Here is a 12,483-nt window from a genome sequence, read left to right as displayed (position 1 = left end):
TTATGTACCTGTGTAGCAGGACATCTATCAAAGTTCAGCTATCAACAAGTGCTCACTACATATACATGTATGTACCTGTATAGCAGAACTCTATCAAAGTGCAGCTATCAACAAGTGCTCTCTACATATATGTACCTATGTAGCAACACTATCAAAGTACAGCTATCAACAAGTGCTCTCTACATATATGTACCTGTGTAGCAGGACTATCAAAGTACAGCTATCAACAAATGCTCTCTACATATATGTACCTGTATAGCAGGACTCTATCAACGTGCAGCTATCAACAAGTGCTCTCTACATATATGTACCTGTGTAGCAGGACATCTATCAAAGTACAGCTATCAACAAGTGCTCTCTACATATATGTACCTGTGTAGCAGGACTCTATCAAAGTTCAGCTATCAACAAGTGCTCTCTACATATATGTACCTGTGTAGCAGGACTCTATCAACGTGCAGCTATCAACAAGTGCTCTCTACATATACATTTATGTACCTGTGTAGCAGGACATCTATCAAAGTTCAGCTATCAACAAGTGCTCACTACATATACATGTATGTACCTGTATAGCAGAACTCTATCAAAGTGCAGCTATCAACAAGTGCTCTCTACATATATGTACCTATGTAGCAACACTATCAAAGTACAGCTATCAACAAGTGCTCTCTACATATATGTACCTGTGTAGCAGGACTATCAAAGTACAGCTATCAACAAGTGCTCTCTACATATATGTACCTGTGTAGCAGGACTATCAAAGTACAGCTATCAACAAGTGCTCTCTACATATATGTACCTGTGTAGCAGGACTATCAAAGTACAGCTATCAACAAGTGCTCTCTACATATATGTACCTGTGTAGCAGGACTGTCAAAGAGCAGCTATCAACAAGTTTTCTCTATCAAAGTGCAGCTATCAACAATTGCTCTCTACGTGCTCTATATGTACCTGTGTAGCAACACTCTATCAAAATGCAACTGTTTCTTGTCGAGCTCCAGTGACGGCCTGAACGCGTCACACGCCACGTTGAAGATGATGGGCTCGGGGTTCTCCCTCACGCAGCACACGATTGCATCGATGTAGCGGCCGGGACTCTTGGGGTACGCCCACACGGTCAGCGTCTCCATGTCGCCTGGTTTCAGCACCATGCCGGACGGCTCCAGCAGGTAGGTGTCCGCCTTGCTGTCCGTCAGGAAACAGAAGCTGACGTCTGCCTCCATGGGAGACGTGTTCAGGATTGTTATCTGTTGCATGTTCTCAGGGTATCGGCCTTCTCGGTACCTGTAGGTAGACGGAATGAAGGAAATGTTTTATTTAACGATGCACTCAACACATTTTATTTACGGTTATATGGCGTCGGACATATGGGTTAAGAACCACACAGATATTGAGAGAGGAAACTCACTGTCGCCACTTCATGGGCTACTCTTTTCGATTAACAGCAAGGGATCTTTTATATGCACCATCCCACAGACAGGGTAGTACATACCACGGCCTTTGATATGCCAGTCGTGGTGCACTGGCTGGAATGAGAAATAGCCGAATGGGCCCACTGTCCTAGACTGACCATGCATCAAGTTAACGCTTTACTACTGGGCTACGTCCCAATCCCGGTACCTGTATAAGATGATGGAATGAATAAATAAATGTTTGATGTCAATCCAGCATGAAAAATATTTGTCTGTTGCATGTCAAACAGAGATAAGAAGATGGGAGTTGAATAAAGAGTTTAATTACACACATGCACAAAAATAATTCCAGGTCTTACTACCAGAAATCATGATTTAAAACATAAAAAAACATTTAAAACATAAGGTTTAATGTTTAAACAAATCTAAAACATCCAAAAACAAAGCAAATTTATTTACTTATTCAACTTTTATAGATTTGCATCCCACCTATTATATCCACCAACATTAATGGTATTAATGTTGGGTTTTTTTAAAATGAATGAATGAATGAATGAATGTTTAACAACACCCCAGCACGAAAAACACATCGGCTATTGGGTGTCAAACTATGGTAATGCAAACAAACAAAGTGATGATCAACATCAACACAAAAACAAAAACACAGTGCAAAGAAATGCAAAATACAAATATCACAGATAGATACTGACTTTCACTCAAAATTTCAATTGTATCCCAAAGAAAACAAGGGGATTTGTGCTGTATTGGCCAGTCTCAAAGAGAATGTTACACCCCTGCACCACAGTGAGGTTACAGCACACGCAAGTTTGTTTGTTTTTTTTGTGTTTTTTTTAAATTAGGTGTGAGGGTGTCATTTTCGGAAAGAGCGAAACTAACCAGTTCTGACTGTCTACAGACCTCAATACAATATCTTAGTTTTAGTAATACTGTAATAATAATGTGGTGTGAAACACACAAATGGAAAAAACAAAAACAAACTTGTTCTCTTCTTTTTTTCTAATTAAAATAATCAATACTAAAACTGGATAATTCCAACATGGCCAATACCCATGTGTTAAAAACAAATAACAGCCACCAAGCCCTTAAATAAAAAGAAAACAGAAAACAAAATGCGTATAAAAATTATCTGGAACTTCAAAACATTTATTATTTTTTACCATTAAGTTGTATGACAGAATTTGCTACAAATTGAGTATCTGTGAACTGTTCAGAATATCATTGTGTCAAGAAAAAACACATGCCATTTGCTGCATGCCAGACACAGTGTGTATGTGAAAGCAGCTTTACACACATTACCTTTCTCTGGACTTGGCAGCGAGTAACGGTCCGAACTCAAAGGTCTCCGTCATAAGGATGTACTTCTTGTGCACAATCTCATCATCCTTCTTGTTCTTCTTGCGTTGGGGAAACACAATCCTAACAGAAAGCATTGAAACATTTCTTAGTGCATAATTCATGGATAAAAGTGACCAGAATAACATTGACTGAAATTGTTTTAGCTTTAACTGACAAAATAAAATTAATTCTATAAGAAACACAGACCTGTATAAAACAGGATAGATCTTACAAATTGCAAAGTTTACCTTTAATAACTATTTAAATGTTTATGTACACATGAAAAAACCCACCTACAAATGTAGGCCCCTACATCACTTCCATCATCTAAACTGGAGACCTGTACAAGTACAGTTAAAATTTCCCTCACACCTGATTATGAATTTTTATAATTGATCATGACATCGACAGCCAAACCAATAATTTTTTTATTATAACAGCAAACAGGACAATTAATTTGATAAAAGCAAAAGATTAGCTTTGTGTAATTTATTCACAGGATACACATAACCAAAATATTAGCTTCAAGAAATTAATTCATAGAATACACATAACCAAAAGATCAGCTTTGTGTAATTAATTCATAACCAAAATATTAGCTTCAAGAAATTAATTCATAGAATACACATAAGCAAAAGATCAGCTTTGTGTAATTAATTCATAACCAAAATATTAGCTTCAAGAAATTAATTTATAGAATACACATAACTAAAATATTAGCTTCATGAAATTAATTCATAGAATACACATAACCAAAATATTAGCTTCAAGAAATTAATTCATAGAATACACATAACCAAAAGATCAGCTTTGAGTAATTAGTTCATAACCAAAATATTAGCTTCAAGAAATTAATTCATAGAATACACATAACCAAAATATTAGCTTCATGAAATTAATTCATAGAATACACATAACCAAAAGATCAGCTTTGTGTAATTAGTTCATAACCAAAATATTAGCTTCAAGAAATTAATTCATAGAATACACATAACCAAAATATTAGCTTCATGAAATTAATTCATAGAATACACATAACCAAAAGATCAGCTTTGTGTAATTAGTTCATAACCAAAATATTAGCTTCAAGAAATTATTTCATAGAATACACATAACCAAAATATTAGCTTCATGAAATTAATTCATAGAATACCAGTGGCGGATCCAGAAAATCCATTTAGGGGGCCCCCAATGACATGAGGCAGAATGCCAAAGGAACTTTGGGGAAGGTTTGGAAGGGGATCGAAAAAAATGAAAATTAATATATAATAAAACTGTTGCAAATTTAGGGGGGGCCTGGCTCATAGGACCCCCACCTAGATCCGCCTCTGAATACACATAACCAAAAGGTCAGCTTTCTGTAATTTATTAACGAGAATGAAAAGACTGAGTCTTACCTGGGTTCTCTGCTGATTGATGGGAAGGCGCACACTCCACGACAGTAGAGCTGGTAGCGCCGCCTGGTGCCGACGATCTCAAAGTTCAGCGTCTGATCAAACTGTCCCAGTTCTTCCGACTGGAACCTCAGCCGGAGAAGAACCTCGCCATTAGCCGGGACGATCCACCGGAATATCGACAGTCTGAAGGAGAAAGGTTAAAAACATTAAAGTTTGTTTTCTTTAATGACACCACTACAGCACACTGTAATAATCCACGTCTGGATGTCAAATATTTGATCATTCTTGACATATGGTCTGAGAGGAAACCTACTACATTTTCCCATTATTGCTAAGGGATTTTTAATATGCAATATCCCATAGACAGGACAGCACACACCATGGTTGGAATTTAGAAAAACCACCAGTCATAGAATAGGTTCCCCAAGGGAGTTTAATCGTATGACGTGAGAAGAGCACTTTACCACTGGGCTATGTCGTGCCCTGTTTGAAAGAGGAAGATACAATACAGATACATGTAGCTCTATTTGTCAGGAGTGAATCTTGGATTTGTCTAATAGGAACACCTGTAACATCAATGTAATATAGATCGGTGGCACTGATAAACACGGCCCTTAATCTTAAACCAACGTACATTTTGTTTTTTGACAGTTGATAATTTGAAAATTAATCAGCAAATACTATTTAATGCATAATATTTTAGCACTGTGTAGAGCTCTCTGAAACTTTGAAACTTGCAAAGTGAATCAGAATGCAAAACCAAACAAAATGTCCCTTGACTACAAAGGCAAAATTGATTACTTATAACCAAAAGTAAATAGGGGGTAGAGGCAGGCCCTTTATAGTTCATTAACAATATCTACAGGAATATTTTCTAATATATGTCTTTATTCAGTTTAGCTTATTAATTTGAAGATTCAAAAAATTACCTTGCATACTGAGATAGCATTTTTTACAAGAAATTTAATACTAACTCAATGAATACTGAGGACATCTATTTTGAAAAATTTAATTTTACAATATTACAGATTCTATATTATTTGTATATTAATGCATGATTTACATATCATATCCAACAGTTCTGAGAGATTACTGTATATAACAGAATGACATCAATATGTTTCAACTGTGAACTAAATACTGGATCTACATGTACTACAATATTGTAAGCATTAAGTCAATTAGCTTATAACTAATTCTAATGCCGGTCAACTACTGATGCCATCTAGCTTGCTCTCCATCTAGCTTGCTCTAACTGCTTTGAATATCTTTTATAAAATATGATCACAGCTTCACACTCAAAGGGAAATTCAGTCATACTGCTTGAATAGGCACTATGATACAGGGCACTAACAACTGGTATACAAAAATTTCCCCATCTAAAGAATAAAAGTTTATTAGTGTTGGGGCACAGCAAGAAAGAAAAAATGCCGAGGCAAACCCAGACCTGTATAATAAATATCAGTGTCATGATCACACCATTGAGCGACAGACAATCAATTAGACTAAAGAATAATCTTAAGCATTTGAAAGAAGCACTTGTCTATTTGTCTTAACAAGTGGAAATATGCTCAGAGGCAAGCATTTAATGTACTTCAATACTTTTCTCATCTGACGAGCAAGTAAACATTTACACAGCAGTAACTTAATTTAAGCTTAAGACAATGAATTTTTTTTTTTTTTTTTAAATATTAAATAAACAACCCATTTGAACAAGAGATAATATTGATGAACAAATAGATTTCTAAGTACTGCGATATTTCAAACACTGAAAAGTGCAATACATCATAAAACATGTACCGGGTAATGATGTTATACTAAATTAAATGATTGATACTATGTGTTTAATATTATACTGGTGTATAAATGATGAATTTTAAAATTTTATTAACAGTAGCTTTTGGGGCAACAATAGATATCTCATTCCATCCTTAGAAAAAATATTGTTACTAAGGTAGATGTACCATCATTTCTCTGATACTATTTTATTTCATGTATTATATTTTGAATGAATGGTTAAGTAAAAAGCTTGAAGCTCAGTGACACATAGAAGGTATAAAACCACCATTAACAAAACATCGAATACCCACTGCGTTGTCCAATACAAAGCCTTTGAATTGTAGAAAAAGTGCTCTAATAATGTGGTAAATGTTATTTCACGATAACCTCTACTTCCACCCCTCCAAAACTAAATAACCCCACTAACACCCCCCCCCCCCCCCCCCCCCCCCCCCCCCCCCACCCCACACACACACACACACCTCCGAAAACCTCACCTACAGGTATGGGCATGCAAGACACTATTTAAAAAATGTACTACAACCACTGAATGACGAAAATAATGAACATTAGTAGGCAATTAATAAAAACAACAATGTTAATTTATCTTCAAGTATCTATCTGCCAGGCTGTGTATGGTATGATCCAAATATTTTCAAAACTATGTATTTTTATTCTTATCTATATTAAAACATGTAAAACTAATTTTTAATTGAAATAATATAATACAGGGATTGAAGATCAATGATCCCATTTTAATAATAAATTATCCTGTATTAAACATTTTAAATAGGGAATGTAAGGCAACTAGCTAGCTTTTTTCAGACATTATTAATATATCCAAGATAACATTCTGGGCCAACTATCAACAGAGTGATGAAGTTTGTGGCTTTTGAAAACAAAATAATAATATTATACAGCTACGGAAAACAGAGAAATATGGGCTTCAAGAACAAGCAAACAAAAAAGACTTCCAATTAAACACACGGTTCAGTGATCTAGCAAGCAACAATACGGTACACTTCTATAATAGGAAATGGATAGTACATCAGTCTATTGTTATATTAAGGAAAGGAAAGGAATGTTTGCTTAACACCACGAGCATATTTAAACTACACTATTTGGTGTCTAATATAAGATTAGACATTTGGTCAAGAAAGAGGAGGAGAGGAAGCCTGTTGTTATCACATAGGTTACTTCAACTGATAAAGCCACAAGGGATCTTTTGCATACACGTTCCAATAGGCAGAACAGTACTAACAACATTTGATATACCAGACATGTGGCACTAATTGGAATGGGAAAAACTCATGTCCATCAGAAATGATTCATACTGTGACCCAACACATGTCACACAGCGCTCTTCCACTAATTAAGCTACCTACATCCCAGCCCACACTCTATGTAAATAGATGTATAGTATAGGGCCTCCTCGAGTCCAACGTATTGGACCCAACACATGTCACACAGCGCTCTTCCACTAATTAAGCTACCTACATCCCAGCCCACACTCTGTGTAAATAGATGTATAGTATAGGGCCTCCTCGAGTCCAACGTATTGGACCCAACACATGTCACACAGCGCTCTTCCACTAATTAAGCTACCTACATCCCAGCCCACACTCTGTGTAAATAGATGTATAGTATAGGGCCTCCTCGAGTCCAACGTATTGGACCCAACACATGTCACACAGCGCTCTTCCACTAATTAAGCTACCTACATCCCAGCCCACACTCTATGTAAATAGATGTATAGTATAGGGCCTCCTCGAGTCCAACGTATTGGACCCAACACATGTCACACAGCGCTCTTCCACTAATTAAGCTACCTACATCCCAGCCCACACTCTGTGTAAATAGATGTATAGTATAGGGCCTCCTCGAGTCCAACGTATTGGACCCAACACATGTCACACAGCGCTCTTCCACTAATTAAGCTACCTACATCCCAGCCCACACTCTATGTAAATAGATGTATAGTATAGGGCCTCCTCGAGTCCAACGTATTGGACCCAACACATGTCACACAGCGCTCTTCCACTAATTAAGCTACCTACATCCCAGCCCACACTCTATGTAAATAGATGTATAGTATAGGGCCTCCTCGAGTCCAACGTATTGGACTCGAGTACTCACGGGTCAAACTCGACCTGGACCCAACTACCCGATACTAGATGGCTATGAGACTGAGGAATAAAGTAAAATAGCATTATGCATCTTAATTCCAGCACTGAACATGGATGCCAAATCATGCCATTGTATTGCATTCCACACGTTCTCATAGCAGTATGTAACTGGCTGCAAGCATATGGCAAAATGATGTTAAACATATAATTAAATGAGAGTGCTCTTCCTTGCAAGTGTACTCAAGTCCTGTGAATAGACTCGAGTCTTGCTAGACTCGGCCCATGTCCGAGGACTCGAGTACTCATGGAGACCCTAGTATAGTAAGCATGACTACACGATGCAAAAGAAAAGATATATAATTTAGTTATAAATGAATTCAAACAAAACAATAAATAGTATTACTGAATAATTTAGTCACAACACACAAGTTTGTTTGTCAGATAAACATAAACACAATGAAAATAAGTCATTGTAACTAATTTTGGTCAGTCAATATATCATATGTTTCTTGGGTCCATAAAACCTGATACTGGCTGAAATATAGTTAATAACTGCTTTATTAAGTCTAATACATTCATATTTTCCTTGTCCGATTCCAATATGTGTATTATTAAATTCGTACAAAAAACATGCACAACTACAAACTCTGATGTCATGCAACAATAGTCAATACTATTTTATGAATTCCAGAAAATACTTATCAGTACTTCAAATTTAATGTACCCATGACATGTTTTTCTGGTAATTTTGGGACATCACCACCTTGAAGAGACAAGACTAAGCCAAAGGTCTGTGTTGGTTATTTCACAAATAAAGTAACAAAACACCATATTGTTTTGTTCATTCTAAACTCTCCTCCAGTAGTGTTTTTGTTTAGTTTTTTGTTTTGTTTAGCAATGCAGCAATAATAAAACATTAAAGGAAGCTGAAGGGCTAACTACAGATCAGAACACTGAGGATAAATGCTAGAGTGGTACCATTTCACCATATTTTGAACACTTTTTTTTTAAAGTTGTAATTATGCACAAAAGATTTGTAGCATATTTACATGCACTAATTTTACTGTTCAGTTCACATGACAATTTATCTCACAATTGTTATTTTGTAATATATCACTGAATTAAATATTAATTTAAAACAAACTTATTTAATAAACAAAACAACACACAATGGCCAAATTTACAAAGCCTGTTTTTATCTTACATGCATATAATTACATACATTTACAATTTTAAACACATGTATTTAAGGAAAACAGAGTTCGTAAATTCGGTCCAATGAATTAGTGTTTTGTTAAGTGATTAAAAAGCCTATGTGATAAATTACCACGCAATTAGACACTTATAAATAGTGTACAAAATATAGTGACAACATGCCCACCTCCGATACTTACTTAACGGTTTTAGGCTCAGCCAGTGCTGGGCCATCACCAGCCACGCTGCAATCAGTCATATAGTCATACACAATTATAGCCATCATCAAATAAATGCCATAGTCCATCCCATCATTCTATTAAAAAGTCTTTTGTAAATAACTTCAGTTTGGTTTGACGTAAGAAGAAAAGTAAAAGTGTTTTGGAAATAACAAAGAAATACAATCTGTGTGTGCAATTTACAAATCAATCAGCTCAGAAATAAATAACTTGTAATAAACTTCATAGTATGAAAAAATGTGATCCCTGTGGGACGGACTGTAGATTTCTATCCAATTTATTTTTCAAACTGGGGAGGTGGGTGAAGTTGTATTTTTAAAATTGTATTTGTTTAGGAATGGAGCAGACTTTTCTGATGAGAAATTAAAAAAAAAAGTAATTAATTTTACTACTTCTTTACATCTATATAGATCTACATTGAATGTTGGTCTGTAATAAAATAATACAAACCTCTTAACTCCCAAAAAAGGAAAAAAAAAAAGGAAAGGAAATAACTAAAATTTGCCTTAGCTGGATTAGGACATATTTTTAAAACAAAGGATCAGTGTTAAACAATACTGATTCAACCTTTAGGATACTGCATGCAAGATATCTCACGTGGTGAGCTCTACAGGTCAAGACACTGTATACTATATACTGCATGCAAGATATCTCACGTGGTGAGCTCTGCAGGTCAAGACACTGTATACTGTATACTGCATGCAAGATATCTCACGTGGTGAGCTCTGCAGGTCAAGACACTGTATACTGCATGCAAGATATCTCACGTGGTGAGCTCTACAGGTCAAGACACTGTATACTATATACTGCATGCAAGATATCTCACGTGGTGAGCTCTGCAGGTCAAGACACTGTATACTGTATACTGCATGCAAGATATCTCACGTGGTGAGCTCTGCAGGTCAAGACACTGTATACTGTATACTGCATGCAAGATATCTCACGTGGTGAGCTCTGCAGGTTAAGACACTGTATACTGTATACTGCATGCAAGATATCTCACGTGGTGAGCTCTGCAGGTCAAGACACTGTATACTGTATACTGCATGCAAGATATCTCACGTGGTGAGCTCTGCAGGTCAAGACACTGTATACTGCATGCAAGATATCTCACGTGGTGAGCTCTGCAGGTCAAGACACTGTATACTGCATGCAAGATATCTCACGTGGTGAGCTCAGCAGGTCAAGACACTGTATACTGTATACTGCATGCAAGATATCTCACGTGGTGAGCTCTGCAGGTTAAGACACTGTATACTGTATACTGCATGCAAGATATCTCACGTGGTGAGCTCTGCAGGTCAAGACACTGTATACTGTATACTGCATGCAAGATATCTCACGTGGTGAGCTCTGCAGGTCAAGACACTGTATACTGCATGCAAGATATCTCACGTGGTGAGCTCTGCAGGTCAAGACACTGTATACTGCATGCAAGATATCTCACGTGGTGAGCTCTGCAGGTCAAGACACTGTATACTGTATACTGCATACAAGATATATCACGTGGTGAGCTCTGCAGGTTAAGACACTGTATACTGTATACTGCATGCAAGATATCTCACGTGGTGAGCTCTACAGGTCAAGACACTGTATACTGTATACTGCATGCAAGATATCTCACGTGGTGAGCTCTGCAGGTCAAGACACTGTATACTGCATGCAAGATATCTCACGTGGTGAGCTCTGCAGGTCAAGACACTGTATACTGCATGCAAATATCTCACGTGGTGAGCTCTGCACGTCAAGACACTGTATACTGTATACTGCATGCAAGATATCTCACGTGGTGAGCTCTGCAGGTCAAGACACTGTATACTGTATACTGCATGCAAGATATCTCACGTGGTGAGCTCTGCAGGTCAAGACACTGTATACTGCATGCAAGATATCTCACGTGGTGAGCTCTGCAGGTCAAGACACTGTATACTGTATACTGCATGTGAAATATCTCACATGGTGCTCTGCAAGGCGAGACACTGTATACTGTATACTGCATGTGAGATATCTCACGTGGTGCTCTGCAAGTCGAGACACTGTATACTGCATGTGAGATATCTCACGTGGTGCTCTGCAAGTCGAGACACTGTATACTGCATAGAGTGCATTGACTCATTTATATTTCATTCCATTTTGCAAATGGCATGGTGGAAAATAATAAAATAACAATCAGAAATATTTCACTGAAAACTATGGCTGATTTACTGTGAGAAATACCTGAGACTCTTAAGTTGAAAAAGTGGTGTTTGACAAGTATTTTTGCTTGACAACAATATTGCTGTCATTTTGCTACAGCTAATTTGATAATAAATGTTATAATTTTACCAACAATAAATATTGCAAAATAGTAAGATATGAATCATATTTGTTTTCCAAAACAAATTGTGGTCAGCAAAACACAGTGATTGTGAATAATGGCCATAAATATTTTGCATAACTCTGAACATTAACTGCTCTAAAATATTTGTTTTAAATTCAAAAGCCGAAGTAAATAATACTTATTCTTTCACATATGAACATTATTTCATCTATTTATAAACTTTTATATCAAAATATGTCAGCAAAGGTTTTAAACTTATATCCCCTCAACAATGTTTTTATCACAAATGAATCCAGCAGTTTAAAAGGTTATTTACCTCATTACATCGACATCCGAAGTTGGTGTTATGACCCCCGGGGGTGGGGACGGGACTTGTGCCGATCCGCGCCGACCCAGAGTCTTCTTGCGGTCAGCACTGCGCTTCCTCTCCTTGTCCGAAGGCACAGCCTTTTGTTTGTCTGACCCTTTACCTTTGACCTTCGTCGGGGTCGGGTGGTCATCTTTCTTGTTGTCTGGGGTAACAGATTTCTCTTCGTCCATATTTTCATCCTTAAACTTCTCATCGATCCCAATATTTCTAAAAAAAATAACATGAGCGTTTTAATATCATTTTTGCAAAGTCATACTAAGCCTCCAGCAAACAGGTAGAAAACATCTGAC

At 36.8% G+C, this 12,483-nt stretch overlaps 1 protein-coding gene across 1 annotated transcript in view; it reads right to left on the bottom strand.

Moving 5' to 3' along the window:
* LOC121388299 (hydrocephalus-inducing protein homolog) overlaps positions 1 to 12,483 on the bottom strand; it is a 93,936-nt gene that overhangs the window by 19,733 nt on the left and 61,720 nt on the right. The window contains exons 44-47 of the mRNA XM_041519587.1: positions 12,140 to 12,400; positions 4,166 to 4,348; positions 2,730 to 2,849; positions 952 to 1,284 (exon numbers count right to left, since the gene is read on the bottom strand). Coding sequence (XP_041375521.1) covers positions 952 to 1,284; positions 2,730 to 2,849; positions 4,166 to 4,348; positions 12,140 to 12,400 — 897 coding nt within the window. The remainder of the gene's footprint in view (positions 1 to 951; positions 1,285 to 2,729; positions 2,850 to 4,165; positions 4,349 to 12,139; positions 12,401 to 12,483) is intronic.

This window comes from Gigantopelta aegis, chromosome 14 (assembly GCF_016097555.1).
Source record: "Gigantopelta aegis isolate Gae_Host chromosome 14, Gae_host_genome, whole genome shotgun sequence".
In the NCBI taxonomy this organism is placed as follows: domain Eukaryota; kingdom Metazoa; phylum Mollusca; class Gastropoda; order Neomphalida; family Peltospiridae; genus Gigantopelta; species Gigantopelta aegis.
Note: the sequence above shows the minus strand (reverse complement) of the source record. Positions and strands in the feature narration are given on the sequence as shown.